Source organism: Oryzias latipes, chromosome 13, assembly GCF_002234675.1.
Source record: "Oryzias latipes chromosome 13, ASM223467v1".
Classification (NCBI taxonomy): domain Eukaryota; kingdom Metazoa; phylum Chordata; class Actinopteri; order Beloniformes; family Adrianichthyidae; genus Oryzias; species Oryzias latipes.
This window is the reverse complement of record NC_019871.2, coordinates 19927405-19955320: the sequence shown is the minus strand read 5'-3', so window position 1 is coordinate 19955320 and position 27916 is coordinate 19927405. Positions and strand designations below refer to the sequence as shown.

At 41.6% G+C, this 27916-nt stretch overlaps 2 protein-coding genes across 12 annotated transcripts in view; both read left to right on the top strand.

Moving 5' to 3' along the window:
• Nucleotides 1-1796: 1796 nt before the first annotated feature.
• Nucleotides 1797-17814, top strand: LOC101167062 (tubulin-specific chaperone cofactor E-like protein). Of its 6 annotated transcripts, none has more exons than XM_023961563.1 (11): nucleotides 1797-1893; nucleotides 6382-6491; nucleotides 6582-6642; nucleotides 7205-7387; nucleotides 7658-7797; nucleotides 9528-9709; nucleotides 9788-10044; nucleotides 11684-11810; nucleotides 11929-12045; nucleotides 13809-13920; nucleotides 14587-17814. In XM_023961563.1, the coding sequence occupies exons 4-11, from the start codon at nucleotides 7240-7242 to the stop codon at nucleotides 14791-14793; spliced, it is 1290 nt and encodes a 429-aa protein (XP_023817331.1). In that variant the 5' UTR covers nucleotides 1797-1893; nucleotides 6382-6491; nucleotides 6582-6642; nucleotides 7205-7239; the 3' UTR covers nucleotides 14794-17814. The 6 variants fall into 6 exon arrangements, with proteins under 6 accessions (XP_023817331.1, XP_023817330.1, XP_023817333.1 ...); XM_023961562.1 differs by having other exon boundaries at nucleotides 7168-7387; XM_023961565.1 differs by lacking the exon at nucleotides 6582-6642.
• A 745-nt stretch (nucleotides 17815-18559) lies between these two features.
• LOC101158874 (ubiquitin carboxyl-terminal hydrolase 2) overlaps nucleotides 18560-27916 on the top strand; it is a 30832-nt gene continuing 21475 nt past the window's right edge. For 2 of the 6 annotated variants that reach the window (XM_023961552.1, XM_023961547.1), the window contains exons 1-2: nucleotides 21387-21513; nucleotides 21970-22062. The gene's annotated coding sequence lies outside the window, so the exon portion shown is untranslated. Of the gene's footprint in view, nucleotides 18779-21386; nucleotides 21514-21969; nucleotides 22063-27916 lie in introns of those variants that run through there. The other 4 variants (XM_023961549.1, XM_023961546.1, XM_023961548.1 and 1 more) reach the window with 4 other exon arrangements.

The window sequence follows — 27916 nt, the reverse complement described above, 5'->3', positions numbered from 1 at the left end:
AAATACCCGTCAGAAAACCAAATATATCACAGAATAAGAGCATTTGTAGTTTGCTTGTTTCCTTTGTTTTTTTTTAGCATTTACTTTTAGAAAATATTTTGAGATTAAATTTAGGATCTTCTGCTTCTTTGTTATGATATACAAATACATGCTCTGCTTCACTGAACTGTTTGACAGAAACATCTGATGAACCTCAGTTTAATGTCTTGCCTTCCCTTAACAAAAAGTAGTACACTTCATGTATACTTACATTCAAGCACAGCAGGAATACTATAGACTATGTGTGTGCAGTATAGAAGGTATGCTAACTGAATGCTTCTTCAAAGAAACATTTTAAACTTCCAATGGATAGATAGAATATAAAAAGTCAACTTAAAGTATACAGCCCAAACTTATAGACTAAAGATACTCAAGGATTGAAGGAGTGTTTATTGCCATTTTCAGTGAACGGAGCAGTTTCACAGAATTGGAATTTGCTTCGATGCTAGTGTGCAACATAAAACACTTAAGAATGGAAAAAATGAACAAAAGTAAGCAAAATTTAAAAAATGACACAATGGTTAGAAAAATAAATAGAGTAAGTAGTGCAAACAAAGCAAACTGAGGATGATCAAGGTGCAGGTAGTGGACTGGTGACTGACTGGACATATAAGTGACGTTTGGGGAGGGAGTGGGGGGTTAAAAGGTGTCCATGAGTCTGATTGAAGAGGGAAAGAAACTACTCTTGTGTCTTGAGGTTCTGGTCCTGATGGATCTTAGCCTCCTGCCTGAAGGGAGTGGCTCCAGTAGACCATGTCCAGGGTGAGAAGGGTCGGCTGCTATCCGACCTGCACGTCCCCGGGTTCTAGAGACGTAAAGGTCCTGGACATATGGAAGGCTGCAGCCAATCACCTTCTCAGCTGAGCGCACAATACGCTGCAGTCTGTTTATGTCCCTGGTTGTGGCTCCAGCGTACCACACCGTGATGGAGGAGGTGATGATGGATTCAAAGATGGTTGTGTAGAACTGCACCATCATCTGGGCCAGCAGCTTGGCTCTCTTCAACTGCCGCAGGAAGTACATCCTCTGCTGGGCCTTTTTGAGCTGAGAGCTGATGAACGGCTCCCACTTGAGGTCCTGGGTAATGGTGGTGCCGAGAAAACGGACAGAGTCCACTATGGTGGACAGGGACTATGGTGGACGTTTTGAAGCAGGCGGGGACATGGCAGGACTCCAGGTGGGTGTTAAAAATGTCTGTGAAGACCGCTGGCAGTCCGCCATACTTGTAGTACACTTAAATACCTTAGACACCTTTTTGCTAAGGGATGCCAGGCTGTTGGTGCCTCAATAAACCCATAAAGTGCTTAATTCCGCTTTTTGTTACTGCTTTACATCCGAGTCTGACTCTTCCATTTAAAGCACATTCAATGATCAGTGTCAACAATGAGAGAAAAAATGTAAAGAAAAGAATCCAGCAAATCATGTCCACGCTGAAACATATGCTATATGATTTTTGTTCAATCATTTTCCATTTATGATTTTTATTGTAATAATAGAAAGAATAAGAATAACATATCTAATTTATAAATATGTATATCAAAATCTGTTAATTGTAAAAAAAAAAAAGAAAAAGAAAAATACAAATGCAAAAAAGGAATTCTACCATTTTTATTGATTTTCAAATCATCATAAGAGTTCAATATTATTATTATTATTATTAATACAAAAAATAAAATTTCGCTCAAGAACGACAGGAATCTTCTTGGGAACACAGTAGTTTGATTTCAGGCTTGCACAGTCCATGATCAAATAAATTAAACGAAGAGGAGCTACGTCACTTCCGGAATGCTGGGAAGACCTGATGACAGCTGGTTTGTTTTCATCAACAAGGACGCTCCACGGTGGATTATCCAGGTTAGTGTCGCGGCTGTCTCCCGCCGTGCTCGTGTTTGCGTTCGTGTGGAAGCATTTTAGTCACGCGGATGTTTCCACGCGATCATCGCTGTTTCCTGTCATTCACGGGCTCCGCCGCGCGGCTAACCGGACTTTGAGCAGCTGACCGTGAAGCTCTGGGAGCCCGCAGAGGTGTTCCTCTGTCTGTCTCATGGTGAAGTAAACTACAATCTGGATTTGGTTTATTTGATATCTTAACAATTATATAAACCTGACAGCTTTTTAACAAATAGGTTTTTAAGGTTTTTTTTTTTTTAATTGAATCTACCATTTCTGGCAGGAATGACATAAACCAAACCCAGGTCATTTGCTGCCTTGTAGCAGGGATCAAGCAGAGAAACCATTTGCTTTCTTTTTTCCCTCAGACGATATTCTGGATTCTTCTTAAAAATATGAATCTAAAACTGAGAAGTTGGTTGGTTTCTATGATCATCACTGAAGTCGCTGGTGTTTATGATGAAGTCTCATTAGTTCATTTGGGTCATAAGGTTGTTGATTTCTGTCCATTGGAAGGTTTACTGCAGATAGAACCATGGTTTTGTTTGCTTTCCTTCCTTCTTAACAGATGTTACTGGCGGTTTTTGATCAAGTCGCAAAAGCCTGGGTCCATGATTGGGGTCTGGGGCCACTAGGGCATATGCACTGGCCCCTTTGAACCCTCCAGCAGGTGGTGAGCCAATGGTGGAGTGATCCCATATCACCTGAATACAAGCAGATGAAATGAGTTTCCTCCGCTCTGTCTTTTAAGCTACGTACACACTGTGACAGGCATTCTTGAACAGGCTAAACACACATTCTTGAACTTAAGTTTTGCCCATAGTGTTTACATTGGTCAAGCAGGGAGGGGCTTCTTCTTCTTTTCTTTTTCTACTGTTTACTAGCGCATGTACACCCCCTACAGTTGAAAGATGCTTGGTGCAAAACTCCGAAGCTGTATAAATTTTGTTAATCTTGTTCCAGGGTTTTTCTTTCACAGCTCTATTCTGATAAATGAAAGACTTGATGTCATGTAATTCGGACTGGGCACAGAGCATAATTTTTCATTTCTTCTTTCTTGATCAAGTTTCAAACAGTTGGCACTTCCATGAAGTAATGGGAATGCCATCTATACATCACTACCAAATCCAAGATGCTAAATCAGGGGTCGGCAACCTTTTTTACTCAAAGAGCCATTTGGGACCGCCCCTAATAAAAAAGAAAGCACCCGGAGCCACAACCCGTTTTGATATCATTATATATATTATGCATGTATATATTATTCAAAGGTGCTCATTACGTCGATCGCGATCTACCGGTGGATCTTCAATGACATGAGTGTAGATCGCGGGCCAGAAAAGATTTTTTTTTAAAAAGTACTTCTTTAAAATCCACCAAAGTCGTCACTGAGAAGTACGGGACTTGATTGACATGTAGATTGGCCAATCGGACATCGTCTGAACAAGCATGCATCGCTGCAAATGCACATTATGTTCTTTAAAGCAGTGTTTTTCAACCTTTTCTGAGCCACGGCACACTTTAACCTTAAAAAAAATCCCGCGGCACACCAGCATCCAGAAATTTAAAAAAAGAAGGAGAAACTCATAGTCTGTATTGATCTACAGCCCCTCCACAATCTCACATGCATTTTTGAGATAATTGTGTCAGAAAAAGCTGGAAGAAAGCTGCAGCTGTTTTTTTCTAAAAGATTCAATAAAAGTTAAGTTAGAAGATTTAAAAAAAGTTTGATGTGTGTTCGTTGGTTTCAAGACGTCTAACGACAGATCTCCTTGTGCCCTGTCACTCTCACAACCCAATGCATCATGGGAGATGTAGTGCATAAAACGGCCGGAGATCGGTTTTCGGAGCTTCATTGTTTTGTTCACTTGTTCCACGGTCTGATACCGGATTCTGTGGAAAGCTACAGCGCAAAAGAGCTTTAGCTGGTATTTTTGTTAGAACTGAGCGACTTTACGGGCTAAATCGGGACAAGGAAGTGAAGACTTTAACCACTTCTGATTGGTCAGACTGATGACATGTGATTAAGCCTTCAAGAATGATTGGTGGAGACAGTTAAAGGGACGGGACTTTTCCCAAATACAGCCGGAGCTGCAGCTGAATCGCAGTACGGTCATTATCAAAATGTCTTTGATAAAATAAAATAAACGCAAAGAAAACGTATTTTACGATCTTTTATATTCCTAACTCCTCAGTGTTTTATCAGGGCCTGTTTGGATGAACACAGAGCTGAAATCCTGGAGATGGGAAATGTTTTTAGATCAGTTAATGAGGGCAATTTTCCACGGCACATTTGACCATCTCCCACGGCACACTAGTGTGCCGCGGCACACTGGTTGAAAAACACTGCTTTAAAGGATGATACTGCGGCCGCGTGTGGGAGGAGCTACTGGTACTGGTCTGATCGCTGCATGGAGCGATGTGTTTATCAATGCATGGTAGACACGGAGAATGTGGAGAGATCAGGATTATTATTTTGAAGAGTTCTACTTGGTAATCATGTTTCCATGTTTGAGTTCATAAAATCATCCCAGGGAAATTCTCTGCTTCAACTCCCGCAGTGAAAGCTGCATCTCAATCTGACGCCCGTGTTTCCATCTCTCTGACAGAGTCTGAAGCTAAAACCCCTTCTCCGCCTCTCCACCTGCTTTTACTCTCTACCTGTTCACCTGTTCACATCCTCTGCAGATGAGAGTTGGTTTCCCCGCGCTCCTCAGTGTGTCCTACACAGAGAGCGCAAAATACGATAGTCGGGTCGCTCCAGCGCAGCACAAGGATGAAAGAGCCGGACGCAGGTTATAGCGGGGATAGAGCGGGTTAAGCAAATGAATGGAAGAAGGCGGCCCGCTGAAGAAATATTCAATATTGTACAAATTTTATTATCAGTCTGAACTATCTTTTATTTAGAAAAATCTTTTATTTTATCAGTCCAGTACGGAAAAAAAAACATTAACAAAAGCTGTTTTGGGCGGTTTTTGGCTGGGTCTGGCGGTTTTCAGATGAGTTTTCGGCTGGAAACCTGTGACTCTATCTGACAACGCTAGCGCGAACTCTGAGGCTGTCATCAGTCTCTGCCCCGCGGTACGTCAAGTTCCCGGCAGAAGATCGGAGTGTTTATTGAAGCCGCCCCGCGTGTCTCCTCCTGCTATCAGCTCTGCAGGTCTCGCCCGATAAATACGAGCTCATTTAGGAAGCTGTTTTTTACGTGGCTCGCGCTTCGTATGGAGCCATCAGCGCCTTTGAAATGCCATGAAAAATGAAAAAACTAAAATAAAATTTAATTATTATAAAATAGTCATTATTTTCCAAAGTCACAGGGAGCCACAACAGATGGATGAAAGAGCCACATGTGGCTCCGGAGCCATGGGTTGCCGACCCCTGCGCTAAATGGTCAAAGTTCAACTGGTTTAACTTTCAACATGCGCTCAGTGGCCGCATGTTTTGCACATAGAGCCCAAAAAAGGGTCTTAAAGATGTGCGGAGCGACACGTGAATGCAAGACTTTCAAACTTAGAAGCCCGAAATTTACATGTACACACATTTGCTTAGACTTTTTATTGAAAACAGTAGCTTGAACGTGGCGCCAAAGGCGGTGTAAATGTAGAGTTAGGGGGACCTTTGTGTCCTGGAGAGAGCTCAGTGTAGAGCTGGTGCTACTCCACATCCAGAAGTGGTTCGAGCTTCTGGTCCAGATGCCTCCTGGATGCCTCCCTGGGGAGGTGTTCTGTAGAAAACTACGGCTCGGCTGGCCTGGGAACACCTCATGCTTCTCCCCACAGCCAAGGCAGGGCAAATTTTTTTTGTATAACACAATTCGTACAGAAAGTGATTCAAAGTGCTTCACAAAACAGGAAAGTGCATTAAAATCACAATACATAACAGTGCAAAGATTAAAAACATACATAATCATTATAAAATTAACTTTAAAAGAAAGGAAAGGGTAAAGAAACTGAAAAGAGATGCCAATAGGGACCCTTCAGTTAGATGCACGGCTAAATAGGAATGTTTTGAGTCTAGATTTGGACATTAACACAGTACAGGCCTGTCTCACAACCTCAGGGAGACTGTTCCAGCTTTTAGCTGCATAAGATTGAAATGTTGATTCCCCATGTTTAGTCCTGACTCTGGGCACCTGCAGGAGGCAGGTCCCTGAGGTCCTCAGAGTCCAAGATGGTTCATATGGCGCTAGCATGTCAGAGATGTACTTTGGTGCAAGGCCATGGAGAGACTTGTAAACAAGCAGAGCTGCTTAAAAGTCTATTCTTTGAGCTACAGTGCAGAGACCTGAGCACAGGACTAATGTTAGGGTACTTCCTGGTTCTAGAGGACCTTGAGGAAGTTGCTGGGGAGAAGGAAGTCTGAGTATCTTTGCTTAGTCTGCTGCTACCATGACTTGGTCCCAGATGAGTGGGGGAAAAAATGAATGGATGGTTTGAACTGACCTTTTTCCACCAGGGTCACGCTGAGAATGCTCTCCCGTGCGTGAGGTCAAACTTCAGGCCAAAGACGAGCAGCACATCCCTGGGACCTGTCCTGCCTGGATGCCCTTTGCATCAGCAGCAGAGGTCAGCAGCAGTTCTTTTATCCTTGTTCTGAAAACCAAGCAGAACTTTGCTCCTGAACGCAGTGATCCAAAACAAATGGTGTTTCTGAAGGACCTTCAGCACAGGAACACAGGAAGGTGCTGAGCTGTCCCATCATCAGGGCTCATTTCAGGTAGGATCATCTCTGCTTCTACCTTTGAACATGATGACAGAACCCAGTCTGTTCCTTCTAATGAAGGCAGAGCTTAAAAGACACAAGGAACCTTTCAGGAGAACTTATAGGACGATGGTTACTCGATTAATCTAAATGATTGTGCAAAACAGACACAGTTTTTTAGCTTCTGCAAGTTTAAATGGATCATTTTCCCTTTTCTCTCTGCTGTTCCTCTGTGCTGTCCTTTAATACTGTTGAATGAAGAAGAATGGAAAAAACTTAAACTGCAGGTTCTCCAAGCGGTTCTTGTGAGCTTCATATTTGTAGTTTTTAGACTTATAGAAAAACTAAGTGTTAAAGTGTCTATTTTCATAGGTGTTTTCTTGTCATTTTAACACATGAATTTAATATAGTTACAGAATATGCATTTTATGTATGTATTATAAATATAATTTTAGATTAGAAGTGTACTGCAGTGATTTAAAGATGAGGACAGACCATAATATTAATAAAATGGTGTGCTTGTATGTCTTGAATGAACAGTGAAAGCCTGTCAGAACTGAAAGTCATTCTCCTTCAGAGCTGAGGCGAGGTGCCCGTTGATGAGAAAGAGCCATGGAGCCACCAGGGGACAATGGGGGCTGTTCGTTTGTTGAGGCGCTCAATGAGAAGTACAGCCCGGAGAACTTTCCGTGCCGCAGAGGGCCTGGGATGGGCATGGTGGTGATTCCCACTGCTGGTGTTCAGGGCTCCCCCATGAAAGGTAAGCCCCCAACAGATCCAACCCTGTTTAGGAGATGTCACCTTCAGCTCTGATTCTGTTGCTGAAATCCCTCAGAATCCGATCCTCCGGTAGTCCGGTAGTCCCCTGCAGGAGTTTGTTGTTGCAGGGGCTGCTCACCCTGAAATAATTACCCTCTCCATGTCTGTAGAGCAAATTCTTTTCCCAGCACCGTCGGGATTAGAGTGACTGAAACAAACGTTGGATTTCCAGCCCCGTATCGTCGTCTGCTCCTTTCCTCTGTTACCGCAGATCGCCTGAACCTGCCCAGCATCCTGGTGCTGCACAGCTGTGGCATCAGCAGAGCAGGAGATCAGGCGGAGATCGCTGCCTTCTGCTCCCATGTCATGGAGGTGGACCTGTCTCACAACAAGCTGCAGGACTGGAATGAGGTGCTGTTTCTGCAGCTTCCTGGTGGGCTGTGTCTGGTCATTTCAAGATCATTAACAAAAAGGCTACAAGGTTATAATTTTTTCAGAAGTATGTTATCCCCGCACAAAGTAGTTTTACTTCACAATCAAATCCCCCAAAATATGCTTCATAGCAAAAAAGCACTTGAATTTACATTAATGATAAACAACAACTTCAGGAGGTGAAGCAAAAATGGTCAACCCTTGGTCAAAATAACAACCAAACACACTTATATCCACAAAAATACTCCAACCTGAAAATAAAAGGAAGCAGGAAATAGTGGCAAACATACATTTACCTTATATGTCAGAAGAAAACCAGAAGAAAGAAAACAGCAGGTCACCCCTTCAGTCTTACTTTTAACACAATTTGCACAAAGACAAGTAAGCAGAACAGACCCAAAAAACAACACTACACAATGTACTGCACTAATCTACACAACTGGACTATTTAATGGTGCCACAAAGTGCAGCAGAGCCTGAGACGTGTTAGAGCTGAGCTCTCTTCCCCAGGACTGACGGTCCACATGATTTAAAGGTTGCCTACATCACATCTGGTCCAATCAACAGGCACGCCTGTTTAAAGACCCACTCCCATGAAAATTGTGTTTTGGGTTATTTTAACATGTTCTTGTGGCATTTCTCTGAAATTGGAGGACATATTTTCAGAAAATTAAGCTTGAAATTGCATTTCTGAGTATTTCTTTATTAAAATTGTTGCGAATTAAGAGCAGACGAAAAAATGTTGTTTGAAAAAGGTCATTGTGAGGCAAAAAATATGCTGGCGGGCCACAAGTTCCCTGGTAATAGCCCTTAGCAACAGGGGGGGAGGGGGGTTGCACTGGGCCAACAGTCCCGCCCAAATTTTAGAGGTGAATTTCCAATGAACTCTGCAGAAGACGACAATTTTTTTTTGATTTTGGCTATAAACAAGATAATTATAATTAAAAGACATTTCCACAATAGATCAAAAAATCGTCTGAGTGGGACTTTTAACATCACACCTGAAAACAATCAACACAGACAGACACACAAAGATCCACACAAAACAGCAATGTCCCATACTCTGATATAGAAAATTAAGCACACGAAACATAGAGTAAAAAAATACATAATTTGGCCACAGCCATAACACAACCAGGTAGTAAGAAACAACTAAAAATTCTCCTGAAAATCACTTTTGGAAGTAAAAAACTTTTTACATTTTTCTAGTTTCTCATCCATCTTTCTTTAAGCTTCAGTGCAGTTTCTTGCCTGGCTGTTTTTCACATTTTTTGTTCACACGGATGCTAGATGATTATTAAACTTCTGGACATCGGGGACAAAGAAAGACAAGAATTAGGACTTCAGCATTGGAGTCAGAAATCTCCTGTGTTGCTCACTTAACACTCACTCACACATTTAATGTTTGTGTGTTGTCTTTCACCTGAAGGACCTAGAAAAGAAAAGTTTAAAGCATTTTCTTTCATGAGCTAACAAATGGCGTTTATCTCCAGCATGTTGCTTTTTAGAGAGACAGAATGTCAGCATGAGCTGCAGATTACTAACAGCTTTCTTCAGTTAATTTTATGTTAAAAATCGATTTCTATTCATCAGAATTTCCTATTTAAAAGGTTTTCGGGATTGTTAAAGGAAGACCTGTTGTTTTACATCTTTGAATTGATCAGTTTTGCTTTGTAAAAAGTAATCCATGCGTCTTCTCCTTTTTTCAGATCAGTAAAATTGTTGTAAATATTCCCAACTTGGAGTTCATTAACTTGAGCTCCAACCCGCTGGCCGAGTCCCGTCTGGAGCCTCACGTGGCTCAAGCCTTTTCGCGCGTTCGCCGCCTGGTCCTAAACAACACTCAGATCTCCTGGGATGCTGTGCTTCAGCTGACTCAACAGATCCCAGAGTAAGAGAAGATTCACCCCAAAACTGCTGTTTCAGAAACCAAACCTTCCTCACTGTTGGTTCTGCTGCTGCTGTGTAGGCTGGAGGAGTTGTTTCTGTGCCTTAATGAGTACAGCAGTGTGAGGACCTCCAGCCCCGCCTGCCCCACGCTGCGCCTCCTGCACATCACAGACAACAGACTGCACGACTGGGCGGAAGTCCGCAAGTTCGGCTCCATGTTTCCCAGCCTGGAGACGCTGGTCATGGCCAACAATAACTTGGCGTCCATCCAGGACAGCAAAGACGTCCTTCAGCGGCTCTTCCCCAACCTCCGCAGCATTAATCTTCACAACTCAGGTCAGTAAATCTGAGTCCATCTCCTGAGTTTACCTGTGTCAGGTAATGCGTTTCTGAGGGAAAGGTTCCTTTGCTGCTGGTTTATAGCAGCAATTACTTTAGATTTAAAGGGTCATTAAATGAATAGAATCTTAATAAGTTAAATTTATGAATTTCTGTTTGGTTTAGGTTTTTTCTGTTTTTAAAGAACAACAGTCTTTTCTATATTGACTGTTAATCATTTTTATTAGACAAACAATGAAAACAATTTTTTTTTAAGTCTTTGGATATTAAAGCCAACAAAAAAAGCTTTGGTTTGAGCCTTGGTCACATGCACCCGTATTGGAGGGTGACCTGTACGGGTTCTGGGGGTTTTGGGGTTGTCCGGGCCCATGGAGGGTAATAGAGTGGAGTAGCAGGTGTGTCTTTCAGTTCCCTTGAGGCTCGTATGGCCATCTCAAGGAATTTCGTGAAAATGGAACGTACCATTGGCATGCCTGTAGTAAGTGTATCGTGAAGGATCCTTAAAGCTAAAGGAAGACTACGAGTGATGCGGTGCTTAAGTGTTCACTATGACTTGTTGCCCACAGTGTGCCTGTGGAAAAAAATGTGTATGAACATTTTTTTTCTCTATGGGTTCACTGAGTGGTTAACAACCTTGATACTTTGTGCGATCACCTGCATGATATGTACAGGTTTGACCATTTTTCACCTGGAGACAGCCTGTTTCCACTCACAAGGGCAGTTGGGACTAAAGGCTGATTTCCACTGGTCTTTCTGAATTCAAGCCCGTACCTACAGCACGGAATTCTGGATAAAGGCTGAACTAATGCAGCCGTTGTCAGAAGTCAGTGCTCTGTCTCCCCCTCTGGTCATTGGCGGGAGCGGCGGAAACCACCCAACTACCCGGACTGCTCTGCGTCTTGTGACAGAAGAGCGGTCAGACGGTTGCATCCAATTGCACCAGGTTTATTAGCTTAGTTAAAAGCCAACAAAGCGAAATCAGGGTCAGGCAGGCAGGGATAAATAAGGAACATAGGATCATCAAAGGAGAAACAGCAGAAGTCAGGATCCAGGCAAGAGTCGGGGCCGGGCAGCAGAAAACAGAGTCAAAGATACAACAGGGTCAGGGAATCAGAAGATCAGATCTAGATCAACACACAAGCAATACTTCACACTGAGTGAGGCTCAGTCGAGCCGAGTGTGATCATGTGATTGCACATGAGAGTCAGGTGTATGGCATCCAGACACTGTGTGCTGGGGTTGCTGGGAGATGTAGTGTGTTTATAACTCTGGAGATGGTTCCCGCCGATGGGGAGACAGAGCTCTGACTTCTGACAGCCGCATGGCATCCTTCAGTTAATTCACTGCAATATTAAAGTATGAAAGAACACTGGTGGATCTGAGCTTATCCTTTTTCCATCACAGAGACAGATTTCCAAGTTAGATTTCTTAGCGTCAAGAGTTTCTGTTCTGTAGGCCCTAAATGCACCACAGGGGTAAGGAAGTAACCTTCCTGATCTCTAGCAGTGACAGGAACCAGTTTCTATGGCTCAAACTCATTCAGCTGAACTATAAGGTCATCCAGTGATCAGCTCCATGGATGTTCCTGTCAGTCCTCCTGTCTGTGTCCGGTTCTTAACCATCATTTCTTTGGTAGGTCTAAACCGATGGGAAGATGTTGAGAAGCTCAACTTCTTCCCTAAGCTGGAGGAGGTGCGGCTGCGGGGGATTCCTTTACTGCAGGCATACACCAATGCAGAGTGTCGCAGCCTCATGGTGGCACGGTGAGTCAGAGCAGCCGCAGAGCTGGAGTGGACCTTCACTGTGTTCTTCATCTTTCACAGAGCTGTGTTCGTTGGATTAAACGTGCGTGTCTCCTTTTCTGTCCGTGTCATGGTGCAGACTTCCCTCCGTTTCCATGCTGAATGGCAGCGTTGTGACTGACAGTGAGCGGGAAGATGCAGAGAGGTTCTTCATCCGTTACTACTTGGACTGCCCTGAGAGAGACCTGCCTTACAGGTCTGTGACAGCTGATGCTGTGTTTTCTCTAACAGAACCATCAATAAAACAAACCTACATCCCAACAGGCCACACTCTACTCTAATGCACAACAACTTATACGCCTTAGAGCAGGGGTCGGCAACCTTTTTTACTCAAAGAGCCATTTGGGACCGCCCCTAATAAAAAAGAAAGCACCCGGAGCCACAACCCGTTTTGAAATCATTATTTATATTATGCATGTATATATTATTCAAAGGTGCTCATTACGTCGATCTTCAAGGAGTGTAGGTCGCGGGCCAGAAAATATTAAAAAAAAAAAAAAGTACTTCTTTAAAATCCACCAAAGTCCTCACTGAGAAGTACGGGACTTGATTGACATGTAGATTGGCCAATCGGACATCGTCTGAAGCATACACCGCTGCAAATGCACATTATGTTCTTTAAAGGATGATACCGCGTGTGGGAGGAGCTAATGTTCTGGTCCGATCGCTGCATGGAGCGATGTGTTTATCAATGCATGGTAGAAACTGAGAATGTGGAGAGATCAGGATTATTATTTTGAAGAGTTCTACTTGGTAATCATGTTTCCATGTTTGAGTTCATAAAATCATCCCAGGGAAGGTCTCTGCTTCAACTCCCGCAGGGAAAGCTGCGTCTCAATCTGACGCCCGTGTTTTCATCTCTCTGACAGAGTTTGAAGCCAAAGCCCCTCCTCCGCCTCTTTACCTGCTTTTCCTCTCTACCTGTTCACCTGTTCATATCCTCTGCAGCTGAGATTTGTTTCCCCCGCGCTCCTCAGTGTGTCCTACACAGAGAGCGCAAAATACGGTAGTAGTCGGGTCGCTCCTGCGCAGCACAAGGATGAAAGAGCCGGACGCAGGTTATAGCGGGGATAGAGCGGGTTAAGCAAATGAATGGAAGAAGGCGGCCCGCTGAAGAAATATTCAATATTGTACACATTTTATTATTAGTCAGAACTATCTTTTATTTAGAAAAATCTTTTATTTTATCAGTCCAGTACGGAAAAAACATCAACAAAAGCTGTGTTGGGCGGTTTTTGGCTGGGTCTGGCGGTTTTCAGATGACTTTTGGGCTGGAAAACTGTGACTCTATCTGGCAACGCTGGCGCGAACACTCAGTCTGTCATCAGCGAGTTGCTCTCTGCCCCACGGCACGTCAAGTTCCCGGCAGAAGATCGGAGTGTTAATTGAAGCCGCCCCGCGTGTCTCCTCCTGCTATCAGCTCTGCAGGTCTCGCCCGATAAATACGAGCTCATTACGAAGCTGCTTTTTACGTGGCTCGCGCTTCGTACGGAGCCATCAGCGCCTTTGAAATGCCATGAAAAATGAACACACTAATAAAATTTAATTATCATAAAATACTCATTATTTTCCAAAGTCACAGGGAGCCACAACAGATGGATGAAAGAGCCACATGTGGGTTGCCGACCCCTGCCTTAGAGAAAGCAGACACAAAGACACGTCTGAAAAGCTCTAAATTCCACAAGAGTATCAACGATCATTTTAGACAAGTGAACAGAAATTCAACAGAATTCCCTTTCAGACATAATCAGGATTACAGTTTAGGAAAAACATGCCTTTGAAACGTCGATGAAGAAATCTGTCTATAAAAAGTATCCTGATTTAAGGAGCTCTTCCTGTTGTTTCAGATGTTTTTAGCCGTTTCATTTTTGTGGATAATTAAGCTAACCCTTTGGAAAGCAGGATATTTTTAAATGCAGGTGCTTTTCTTCACCTAAACTCTGCATTTTTCCTCCATAGATACCATTCCCTCGTTACAAAGTACGGGAAGTTGGAGCCGCTGGCTGAGATCAACCTAAAGCCTCGCTGCAGAGCCCGGGTGGAGGTGCATTGTGAGGAGAAAGTAGAGCATGTTAGTTTGCCATCCTGTAATATTCTCTTCAGAATAGTTTGCACAGAATAAGACCTACATTAAAAAAAAAGTTAAAGAACTGAATTTAAAGTAAGCATTAAGCAAAAACCTTATCAACTTTCATCAGAGTGGGTCTTTAAACTGTCATTTATCCTTTATAAAGGTTGTGTACTTTTACTTTTAGGTAATATGTCAAAAACGTGAGACTGCATTATTATTAGAGGAACATTTAACCCTGGAAAACCCACAGGCCACAGTCACTGGTTTAATTATTTTTATTTTTATTCTCTTATTTGATCTGTCCCTGTTAATTGCCGCTACACAAAACGAGCAAACACACAAAAAAAGGAAAATTAAGTTTAAAAGCCCAGAAGATAATTGTTCTTGGGATTTCCGGGGTTAAGTCCTTCAATGTCCTGGACTCTGGGATAGTTTATAGTCAAAGCCAGCAGGGGACATAACAGGTTAATACAAAAATCTGCAGCTGCCTTTGATTCTTTTCATCTGTTGAAAATGTGTGAATGTGTGTAGTGAAGCCACATGTGAAGGCTTATGAATCTCCCAGAGTTCTTAGCAGCTCATCTGCAAGAGTTTAATAGAAAGATAAGCAGCAGAAAACAGACTTTAGCGCAATCATTTACATAAATGATTTGTCTTTTCTCTCAGCTTAGTATCCGCTTGGACCAGACGGTAGCAGAGCTGCGGAAGCAACTGACCAAAGTGGTCCAGCTGTCCACCAAAAGCATGAGACTTTACTACATCAACAAGGACAGCGCCTTTGGTCCAGAGGAAATGAAGTACAACACTCGAGCACTGCACTCCTACAGCATCCAAGATGGAGATGAGATCCTGGTGGTGCCTAAAACCAAGTGAAGAGCCGCTCTGAGGCGAGCAGGAAGCAGCCCTGTTTGTGTTCATTTCTGAGCTGCTATCAAGTAAAAGTGATGACTGGAGCAGCAATGCTGTTCCCCCTCCTCCCCCAAAAAAGGGAAAAACATTGTTTAAGAAAAAAAAGGAAAGCAGACGTGTTACACTGAATGAGCTGAAAGCAGCAGAGCAAGCTCACGTTAGCTCTCTGCTTCACAACACGCTCATAGTAAGAGCCACGAGTTGACAGGTGGACATGTCGCTCTCACCTGCACTTTTACCTGAGGGGCGGGGCTATGGAGGAAACAGCCCAAAACGCTGTCTGTGGGTGCAACACTTGACAGGCATTTTATGCAGTTGTAGCTAACTTCCAAAGTTAGAAATGCTAAGTCGTATTTATGAAAAAAAAGGAAATTTCTTTAATAATGAGGAATTTTAATCTAGCGGTGCAAAGTGAGCAAAACTCTAACACCCTATGAACTAAAACTTGTAGTAATGTAAAGCATTTTATTCTACGAAGAATTCTAATTTATACAGTTTCTCCTTTTTGTGTTCATAACTTTATCGTGTACTTAATCAATATACAGATAAATGATCAAACAGCCACTCTATACTGTGTAATCTTTCGAATGCGTCATGGTTGGATCTAACATGTTGTAAACCAGGCATATAGTCTTATTATAGAAGATAAACGGAATAGAAAAAATAGACATAATATATGCAAACAATGAATGAGTAAAAGGAAAATTGTTGAAGGGAAGGTTTAGCTAAAGTGTGATGCTGTATGTCGTCAGGTTTCAGGGATCACCATAAATCAATCAATTTCAAAGTAAAATGTTCCTGCACATCAGCCACTGAAAGTCTGACATTTCTGTAGATTCAACAGATTAACAAACTCCTGGGGCAAGCCTGGACCAAAGTGATGGGACCCAAAATATTTTGTGCTCATTATTTTGAAGAAATCACCACAGACAACCTAGATAAATGTTGGTCAGTCAGTCTTCTTCACCTGTCAGCAGATGCTTTGGTCCACTTCAGGTTTGGGGGTTTCCTTATCCAGATTCACTTCATTTCTATTTTATATATTGCCTAAAATCACATTGTCTCAATGGGCTTCAAACCAATTATTGTACAAAATGATAGAATCAGCTAAATATGAACAACAGCTAATTGCTAAACTGAACTACACAGACTGTAATCTTCAAAGGTCACTTCAATAATGGTTTGCTCTCAGCTAAATATTGGTGTTTTTTAGGGATAGAACAATTCATTTTACCAACGATTTTATTCATATCGTAATTTGTGGTTGACGATACAATTCATAGTCGTTATTGGTTTATTCTGTACGATCCGATTTGAACCGATTCATTGAGGTAAAATCGATCCAGGACATCTTTAGCCAAAAATTCAACCAGTGTGACTCCGAGAGAAATACCTGTGTACTGAAGAGTGCAGCTGAAGTTTTCCAGATTCCCTGTATTTCTTGCAAGATAATCAAGTGTAAATTAAACGTGAACAAACAAACAAGGAAACATGAATTGATGGGAAATTCTTTCACATTTTAGTTTCATAAAGTTCAGCCCAATTTTGTTTTTCCTCATCAAAATAATACAAACGGGACAATATTAGAACATTCCTCCACATTGTATGGTATGATGATATCTTTTTAAAAGTCAGTGGTTCCACACATTGGACTGTAATGATGGGTGGATCAGTTTTTGTTTTCTAATGGTATAGGTCGATTTGATTCTATTCGATTAACAACTTGCCTCAGACAGATCGATCTGGTTGGGTAAGTCGATTAATCGTTAAACCATTTATGCTGGAAGATCTCTGATCTGTGAACTTTCTGACATGAATCGGAACATTTCAGTCCAGAAAACTTTGATCATTTTGAAGCAATCTGCAAAGTTTTAAGACACTGTGGCAGACCAAGCAAAGCAGCCCCAGACCATAATGGAGCCTCTTCCGTGTTTCACTGTAGGAACTTTCTTCTGTGCTTCATTGTATGAACATTTAGCTTTAGTCTCTTCTTTTATTTTATTGTATTTACTCTTAAAGTATTTTTCTTTTTTTTGTCTTATCTGACACTGATGTAACTTAATCTCTTTGGGGGTTTTCCTGGGCTCTTTGGTTACCATTTACCAGATGATCTGTCTGGGAGGGGGGGGGGTTCTGCAGTTTTCCTCTTTCAGCCTTGTCCAGGGAAGTTGTCTTTAATCCTGTGGACCATAACCTTCTGCATAATCTGTACAGCTGCAGTCATAGGAACACCAAACTTCTGGGAGATTCTCTCAGACTCACTTATCCCAAATTGAAGACACCTGTGATGCAGACTCACTTCGAGTCTAACGTGTCTTAAAGCTCACGATTCTCTTCCAGAGGTGCCATCATTTTTGTCCAGACTTGTCTCTTTAGTTTCCTGGCAAATTAACTGATTTTCATTAAAGTTGTTTTTTTATGAGGGACTTCAACTGTTGAGGGCAGCACACGACAGCTTCCACCTACAGCTGCCCACTACAGATTTCTACTTGCAGGAGACCGAAAGACAATCTATTCCAGGAATTTTCCTGATTCTATTCAGAGCACATTGTTTGTCAGAGGAATTCTTTAGATATCATCTGATTTTTCAGTGATTTTCACCTTTTATACTTTAGACCTTTTTTATAGCAGTCATGTGCATTAGATTATAGTTTTCTCCCCTGTCACCAATAGAATTTCACATTTAAAGAATTGTCCTAAATGTAAACAACTTTTTATCTAAGTGTTTAAACTATAATAATGGTAATTTATTTGTGCTGTTCCACATTCTCTAAAGTTTAGTCAACCTTGCACCAGAATGTTACTCCAGTTTTAAATGTATTCCTGCTAACCACAAATTAGTATAGGACAGGACTTCTCGGCGAAATAATGATAATGTTCACAGTCTCAGCATACATTGAAGCAGAAGAGTTTCATCTACAAAGCATCGCTCTACTTACCTCTCCTGTGAACAGAAACTGAGAATAAATTTCACAATTAACAAAAGAAAACCTGTCTGGTCTGATAATTTTGAAACCCCCTAAAAAAATTTAAAGGCTCCAGGCTACTAATGTGCATTTAGCTAATCTAAAATCTGAGCAGATTAACCACAATAAGACAGAGAAACATGTTTGTGATTTGTGTATGTTTAGGTAAAAAGCATTTTGTGAAAACAATCCTTTTCACAGCAGAATATGAAAGTTTTTTTCCACCAATAATTCAAATTCAGATTCAATTATTTATTGACAATTCAATAAGCAATTCAGGTTTGCAATTTAAAAATGCATTTGGCCTTTCGAATTCAATATGAAAACATGAAAATCGCGGAGGCGGGTCTCAGAGAATTTAGGCAGGAGGGAACTGCCCTGATGAGTCTGACAAATTGAATTCTCAGTATGAATATCTGGGCAGAACCTAGTTCACTGCAAGACTGGTTTTGGGGAGTGAGGCTGAAATGCTGCACATCGGTTTTCACAGAACGTAAAGAGCAAAAGACAGAAACCTTCCAAACTGACGACTTTGATGTAGGCAAGAACATCTGAGGCTCCTCTGTGACAGCAAACAACGGAACAATAACAGAATAATAATGATTGTAGAGCAGAAAGTTCTTCACTTCCGGGATGCTTCTCCAGTGTTTACGTTCATTGCCTTGGCGATGCGGCAGGAGGCGGGGCCCCACTATGACGTACGGCCTTCAGTCCGGTCCAATCAGAGGCCCGCTCAGCAGCCGTGCTGACGTCACCGTTAAAGCAAAATGAACCGTTGCTTGGTTGCTGTCTGAAACTCTACTACTGCTGGGGTCAGGAGGAATGGCCGAATGCCAGCGTCAGCTTCGCTGAAGCCTCTGCGGAGCCCGTCGTCTCTCCGGGTGAGTCTTCATCGTTGAAGTCTCAACTAGCCTCGGTCCGGGCGGAGGGAGAAGCCGGACCGGAGCTGCGCCGCCCGGGTCGGGATGGTCCTCTCCTGCGGGGTGAGTACGGCAGCCCTCCGTGGGACTGCTCCGCCCGGACACGGAGCCGTGGCTGGTGTGGGATCATAATAGGCGGAGGTTCTGGAGTCAAACTTCAGCGAAAGTCTCCGTTATGTCGGTGTAACTACAGAGGAGCGACCTTCCTCCGCCTGGTTTTGACAAATGTGCTTTCAGACGAACCGTTCGGGACAAATTTGGACCAGGACAACCGTAGAAAGTTCCAACGCATTGGACTTTAATGGCGCCTGTTTCTTGGTTGTCATGGTTCCTTCATGGTCGGTTCTTCTGCTGTCCTGGTTACGCAGTGTCGGCTTAGAAAGTGGAGTAGACTCTGAACTATTCACTGCGGTATAATTATCAAGTCAAGAAACCGGGATAACTCACCCGAGTTAGTCAGAGCTGAAAAGTCAGCCAGGCTCGAACCGCCAGTGTTTCTGTGGAAAACCCGTTTGGACATTTGATAGGTTCTGTTTAATTCAGATTGTAATGTGTCGCTGTTTTTATTTTGAAATGTCACACAATCATTCTTCAAAAGTCTAAAATAGACACACAATGCATGAAATTGCAATTATGGTAACTAGAATGTGGGGTTTTATTATTTAAAAAGAGCAGTTTTTCCCCCCAGGAATATTACAATCATTTTGTGCAATTATCTTAGTAGAATCCAACAATAAGGGGGCATAATCCAGTGTTTTTAATGTGCTGGTCCCAAGTCTGGGTAAATGCAGAAGGTTCATTGACTGTATATGATAACTGGACTGAGTGACCCCCCCCCCCCCCCCCCCCCCGTGTTCCAAACTGACAGTACATGCTGGCTCCAAGAAGACAAAACCCCATAGACCTCTATAAAGAAATAAACAGCTATTATTCAGTCATTCTCAGAGTACCATTCCTGCTCTGATACCTTTTTTTTTTTTTTTACATGTTCTTGATAGTCCTATTTCTTTTCATAAGACCAAGATTTTTGGGTTCTCTTTAGGAGGATGGACAGGATCAGGGATGAATCCATCAGAGGAACAGCTTATCTTAGATGTTTTGGAGCAGGGAAGCAGATGGAGATGGTTTGGACCCATTAAGAGGAACAGTGATGATGTTGGTAAAAGGATGCTGAGGTTGGAGATACCAGCTATAGTTTTTAGGTATAGAGGATGAGCAAGGAGGAAGCACAGGAGAAGGTTAGCTGGAGGAAGATGATTTGCTGGGACGAGTCCTAAAGGGAACAGAAAATATTAGTTTCCCAAGAAATGCTGTTTTACATATAAAACTATTACCTTATTTTTTTAGGGGTTGCTTAAAGGTTTAAAAGCACATGCATGTATGTCTTTTTTGTATGAACATAGCATTTTTTAAAGTTTTATTTTGCCAGTTTTCATTCATTCATTCATTCATTCATCTTCTAAACCCATCTTGTCCCTTTCGGGGTCACGGGACTGCCGGAGTCTATCCCGGCCACTTGTGGGCGAAGGCAGGGGACGTCCTGGACAGGTCACCAGTCTGTCGCTGGGCCACAATCACACATCCATTGAAACAATTTAGCATGAAGCATGTTTTCGAAAGGTGTCTTGCTTGGAGGCAAGAGCGCTAACCACTGTGCCACCGTGCAGCCCACCACCAGTTTTATCAATGATTTTACGTTTATCACGTGAAATCATTTGTCCATCGATCTGGAATATAGTTCCACAGTAAATTCATCATCTGTCACATAAGCTACTGTAACGCTATTTAGGCTGAAACAGCGAAACCAAGATTTGTTTATTCTTAGCTGTGAGTTCTGCTACATGGATGATAAATGGATGGATGGATTAATGGATGAGTGATAATTGAATGGATAGATGATAGATGAAAATGAATGAATGGATATATTATAGATGGATAGATTTGCAGTAATTTGACATTAAAATGTGTTTTAGGAACTACAATATTATTGCTGGATCAACAGCTTTGTGGATTTTTTATGGATTTCTGTATCCTTCTGGATGTCCAACACAATAAAACAGAAATGATCTGAAAGATAGAATGTAGTTTGCCTTTGAAAACATCACAATCCATCCATCTTCTGAACTTGCTAACTCCCTTTTGGGGTCACTGGGTTGCTGATCTAACCCAGCTACTGTTGTTCATAGGCTGGGGACAGTTTGTCTCACATGCACACCTACTATGGGGATAGTTTAGAGATACCAATAAATGTATGAAGCATGTTTTTGGACACATGCACAGGGAGAACATGCAAACTTCATAAAGAAAAGACCCTGCTGAGATTTGAACCAGGACTTTTTCACTGTGAGGTGAGAGTGCTAACCACAACACCACTGTGCATCAACATTAAAATACAAGTTATTTTTAGTAATTTCACTAGAAACGTCTTGACAAATTACGTCCTCTGGTTTTATTTTAAAAGATAGTCATTTGCTGAGGCGTTGCAGTGATATGATGTAAGCGAATCTTGGTCATGGCGTAGATTTCTTCTCTGTACTTGAAGAGGAAACTGGAATGCCTGAGAGTTTTGTAAGACCTGCCGAGCTCATCACCGGCCGCTATATTTACCAGCAGCGTAACTTGATCTATGGCATTCTTGATGGCTGGACTCACACTAGCCTCTCATACTCAGAGTCCACAGAGCAGTTTCCTCGCTGTTTCTGTGCCGTTCTGGACGCTCATGACTACGAGGGTGAGCAGCTGATCCCGCTTGAATCGACCCTTTTCCTCACTTTTATTGAGCCGGCGTGACTATAAAGGTATTATTGACTGTTACGTATTTCCAAACAGAAACAATGTTCCTGATTATTCTGGCATGAGTAAATCATGAGTAGAGATCTTTATAGCTGTGGCTTTCTGTGATGGTGTGATTTTGATGAGTCCAGTTTTAATAATAATGGCACTCGTGGAACTTTAGAAATATAAAGCTTTTATAATTAGTGTTAACATTCATAAAACTGATTATTTTTGATTGTTTTATAGGTGTCCTGTCTGTAGTTTGGTTTGTGAAACAGCACAACTACAGGACACATTGTACTTATCATTCCCCTGTTGACATGCGATGTGTCCAAACTTCTGTTCACAGGAGTTTTTAAATAAAATTTCTGCCTTTTGATTCATAAAGTTTCACTTTGTGTCAGACCGCAGTTGTCCTTTGATTTTCCTGCCTTGTTTTTCTGCCTGCTAACCATTGGGACGTGTTCCTGTTTCCACAGAGCTGATTGTTGTACACACTGGGGGCAGCCACATTAGGATGAGCTGCCTTACAGCCCCCCAGATCTTCAGGGACTAACGCACACATACAGCAGGTACTTACGCCTCACACCATCAGCGCTCACACACCTGCCATAAACCCCTTCAATCTGATAAGAACCATACATACAGAAAAAGCATAGATCTTTTGCTGGTCACTGAAACTTTGAACCAGGATTTGGAGATGTCTCTGCAGAACACAAGCTTCATGTTGGGCACGTGTCAAACTCAAGGCCCGGGGGCCAACTGTGGCCCGCCATGTCATTTTATGTGGCCCGTAAGAGCATTAAAGTTTTTAATTTCTTAAAATAAAAAATAAAAGTTGGTGTGTACCGGTATTTATTTATATCTAGGGGGAATCAGACTTGAAATATGGGATTGGGCAACTATACATTAGGACTTAAACTCTGTCCATATAACCTAACCTGACAGAATCAAATTTAAAAGGATTTATGCTGGAGTAACAAGCAAAAATATGTTTTCTATGCAACTGTAATTGTTAGTTTAAAATGTTATAGTAAATAAATGTTATTTAACATTAAGGAATAGTTGCGTTTATTTTTCATTACATTTAGTTACATCTATAAGTTATATCTGGCCCTTTGAGGACAGACACTATGCTAATGTGGCCCTCGGTGAAAATGAGTTTGATACCCCTGATGTGTTTGTGACAGATTGATGATTGTGACAGATGTAAGGAAAAGTTTGGTAGAGTGGGAATACGCCTGTTCATCAGCGTATGTGAAAACCCACACATGAAACTGTATGATTCATACATCAGAATGAGTAGAGATGAGCCAAGGACACATCAACAAACTACAACTAGCTTCAGATGAGAAAATCTTCCAGATAGAACTCCTTAAATCCTTAACTTCTTAACTGTATTCAATTCACTCCAGTTTTATTTAAATAGCCCAATATTACAACACAGTTATCTCAACGGACTTCAATAATTGTACAAAACATGAAATCAGTTATAAAATACAATAGCTGATTGCTAAACTAGACTAAACAGACTAAGCTACAGTGGGCATCCCTGCCCTTAGACCCTCCTTCTCATAAAGGCAAAACTCCTTAACAAGAAAAAAGCTAGATTCTGGGGGAAAAAAGTAGAAACCTCAGGGATGTCCACATGAAGGAGTGATCCTCTGATAGAACGATGTACCAGGACTGTTAAAGAAGAATTAGCTCATCTAACTCTACAACTACATGTTTGAAAAGTGTAGCAGATAGGGTTCATCCTGATGGAGCTGGGGGACAAACTTAAAGACTAAATGAAATGGAACATTCTTTTGACTACCGTTACTTCAAAAATGTACCCAATTAATGTGATTCTAGCTTATTTCTGTTGCAGAGAAAAGTAGCTTTGTGTTGTTATGTACACTTTACATTAGTAATCGGTGGTACAGTATATCGGTTTTAAAGACCCACTCCAGTAAAAATTGTGTTTTTGGTGTTTTTAACGTGTTCTTGTGGCATTTTTCTCATGATGCAGGACACACGTACAGAGTATTTCTTTATACAACTCATGGTGAGTCAGGAACAGACAAAAAAATTCCATTTGAAAGAGCTTGTCGTTGTATCGTAGAAACATAAATCTGCGGTCCACAGGCTTGGATGCATCTACTTGTAGATGACTAGATCATGTTAAAAACACCACAAACACTATTTTGATGGGAGTGGCTATTTAACTAGAAACTCTTCTCAAGATCTGAATTAATGCAGAATTAACAATTTGTTGTATCTTCAGTGACAAATTATGCTTCAAAGAACACATAACATATTCTCAAAACCAACATTATGTTGATGACCGAATGAGTTACTTCCACAAGTCATGGAGACGTGAATGGTTTGGAAATCTTGTGGGAAAAGGGTTCATGCTTCATAAGTGAACATAAAGGGGGTGGAGGGGTTGTGTGTGTGTGTGTGTGGGGGGGGGGGTTGTATTGTTTACTAACAATAAAGTTTTTAAGGAAAAGTAGTTCCCTAACTGTTGTTTCGAAGCCTTTTCTACAACTAAAATGTTTTGTCATAATGCTAGAGCTACATTTTAACATCAACAAAGTATTATGAATTAACTTCTTTCACAGAATTTTTAGAAATTGCTTATTTGTTTATTTTTTATCCGTTGTGCAGTTTATATAAACATCTTGTGTCAGATTTTTTTTTTACTCTTTTCTCCTGCTGTCTGTCAGGCCTGTATTGCTGCAGATGTGATTTGAGTTTCATCCATACAGACGTGTGAAAAGACGTGAAGAAGCTTCATAGGAAGGCTCTGAAGGAGCAGTCAGAATTGAGGCGGTTTAAAGGAAATGGATCGTGTGCATGCCAGTGAGTGCTGACAGGATAGGGGGAGAGGACAGAGGCATCAGATTGTTCTTCCCAGGCATCAAGTCTCTTATCTGGTCACATTTCACAGTATAAATATGGCAGGCTGCGAGAGCAAACCAAACCCAGGACTGATTAGAGATACTCCCCACGAGAACCACTCCATGTTCCTGTAAACATAAAGCAGGCCTTGAGTCGGTTGATACATCCATTTGTGCTGTAAAACCAAGCTAAAGAGGATTTTTAACTCTTTACATATAACCAGTGCAGTCCAAGAAATAGTCTACATTGCACCAAACCTGTGGATTGATTTGCTTTAGTGTCTTTATTATGTTGTTCCTATAAGAAAGAGATCTTTGACTTGTTCCTTTAATAAAGAATAAGGCTCTGATTAATGTTTTAACTCTTCCTGTCACTCCACTTAGTGTATTTATCAAAGGGAAATGAATGAAGTTCCAGCTGTCAGGGAATGTTAGTGTTGTAGGATAATTAGTGAGTTTAGGTCAGTAAGTAACTATTGACCATCAGCAGGATCCAATACAACCCCAAAGAAAAATCTGCTGTAACAGAGATCTAACTGTTTGGGGCTTTTATTTTGTAGTTCTCTCACTTTATCTAACCAGTAGGATAATGGTTCACATGAAAACATTCATGATACAGCCGTAGAGCAGTCGACCTCTGATCAGAAGATTGTAGGCTCAGTTCCCGCCTTGCCCACTGATGTGTCGAAGTGTCCTTGTGCAAGACACTTAATCACACAATGCTCCTGGTGGTTATAGGTTGGCACCAGTGTTTGGCAGCGCAGTTGCCATCAGGGTGCAAATGTGTGTGTATGGGTGAATGGGACTGTGACTGTAAAGCACTTTGAGCCTCTTTCAGCAGCTGTGCACCAAAACATTAACTTATAAGATTACTGGACATTTATGTGACATCACCCATAAAAATGGTTTACTTCTGGCTCCAGTGAAAGGAAGCAAATTCAGTCACCATTTTTCCACGATACGGGCGTCGCCATGTTGGAGCCAGACGACAGTGATTGGTCTGAGTCAGTCTGAGTCAGCATTTCTATGGCAACTACTGTCACCAATCAGGATTAAACTTGTTCAAACTCCACACCCCTTCCACTGAACGGGGGCTCAGAAGAATCTGTCAATCAACCATTGTGGTGGTGGCCAGTGGGTTACACATGTTTTTATAGAGGCATCTGATTGCTCAGTTTATAACTTGAATAACTTACAATAAAGAAAAATTATTATGAAAAAAGTAGGATTAGCAAGAACCTTTTAAAAAAGGTAACAGAGCAAGAATGGCTGTTTATTTCTCTATAGAAGTCTATGAGATTTTAGCTTCTAGGAGCCAGCGGGTACTTCCTGTTTGGAATGCCAGATGGGAGGGGTCACTCAGTCCATTTCTCATATACTGTCAATGCACCAAAACAGCTAATAGATCTCAACAGTCATCTTGTGGTAGATGTTCACTCATTATTCTGGTGGTTGTTCCACAGCTCAGTGGCACCTAAACAACTCAGTTTGAACGGAAACAAGCAGATTGTTGGAGATTGTTCATTATCTCTATGATCATTTAATCCAGCAGCCATTTGCTTCCTCATAAAGTATTATTAAGCAGTGTTGGAGACAATGAATACAGGTAACGGTTATTTGATTTTAAACCAACCGTCTGCTTTTCAAAACTGCATCTTTCTTTTGATTTCTTCTGTTCTCAAAGTGAACCAAATCCTGAACTTCTGTGAATGTGTCATCCACTCACACTAAGGAGCAGCACTTTAAACGTCTGTGTTTGTGCTCCCAGGAAATGAAATATGATGCTGTGTGTCATAGCCTCATTTAGCTGCAGTGACAGGTGGATGCCGCACAGAATTTAATTCAACTTTTAAATAGAACCCCAATGTGTTGCCTCCGAGCTGCACGGACTCGGCTAAACAAACCACCCTGGGCCTCACACAGACACATATATTTATCCTCCAAATTAGCAGTGTCAGGGCTGATACTATTGGTGCATGGTGACCCGGGGGAGCGTTAGCTTAGACATCCTCCCTGCGTCATCACACCCACCCTCCTAATGCACTGCAGAGTGCCTCTGCTCTCTAACAGAGCAAGCAAGTCAACTGTGGAGACCACAAAGTAGATTAAAGTCCCAGTCAGACACTCAAAGATGTAATAAAAGCAGTTTTTTTATCGACTGGTTTTGTCTTCGTCGCATAAAAAACATCTTTATGTTCTGTTTGGCCCACGAATTGCTTGAGAATCCAGTTGCATATATTAGAAGGGAGACTCATGAAAAGTTTTTAGCCCAGTTGTCTGATACCTGCCTCATCATTGAAACTCTATCTCTTTAGATATTTGCCAGCAGAATCCCAGCTGTCAGCTGCTGTTTACTTATACTGCACTTGTGCAGCCATCCTTACCACTTTGTAGACAGATTTTTTTCATAGAAGCCCGTCCGGCTGCAGCTGTTAGACAAAGATTCCCCATGATGGTTCCCTTAAGTGAGGACAAGACGCCAGTCATTTGCTCTGGTAGTAAATTTGAACGGCTGTGGAGAATGTCTCCATAGTATCCAGCAATCAAATGCAGCTTGTTACACCAGTAACCATGGCAACAACTGTCTGAAAATGTGGGGAGTAGGGTGCATAAGAGTGTGCTGAGAGAGCCTGCTTGTGTTTGTGTGCTGTTGTTTCCATGGAAACATCTCCTCTTCCAATAGGAATCCAGATTTTTTTTTAATGATTACATCATTTCTGTACTACAAGTTTAATTTTGTTTCTGCCCTCTCAGCTCACTTATCAAACTGAGAACATTTATTTGAATGTTTCTTGGTTTTCAACTGTGATTTAGTGATGGAAACTATAAAAAGTGCACATGTGAGGTTTTTGGGTTGAGGTTCTCTTTAAAAACTGAGACTGAAACTTGTTTATCAATCTGGACACAAACATCACCTTTTTGTGACCCAGGACAGCAAGTCCACTTCACTGACTCACTGATGTTTGCTTAATAAGATCAGCTTTCATTTGTCACACTCTGACTTTTAAGCTAGTGTGTTTCCGCTGCTTTGGTAAGGACTTCAGCCACATCGCCCATGAGCCATAGATCATTCATAAAGAAGTGCCCTCATCCTGGTTGCTCATGGTGGACAGCGTCATTTTGAAAAGAGTTGTCTGTCTTTAAATATAGAGCTGGAAGCAGCTTACAAGAAACCCCCTTTAAATGAGTCAAGCTGTTAGCAGAGTCAAGAACAAATATGTTATAAATGGTTCTACATTTAGCAGAGTACTCCCTGATACCTGTCAAGGAATGAAATATACGTTTCTGATTGTTCAGATTGTTTTCCTGTCTTTAAAAAATGTCTACAAAGGCTTACAAAATGAAATGTATCATCTTGAAATCCATGACCCTGCTTTTAACACTTTATCACCATGGAAACTATAAGGAGGTGATTATAGTTAAACTTATATCACTGAAAAACTCCAGTTAGTGTCATTTAACTTTTCCAATTTCTAGAACAGGGGTGGACATTGAAGCCTGCATGCCTTCAAAGTAATCAGCCATGAGTAGGGTACGGATA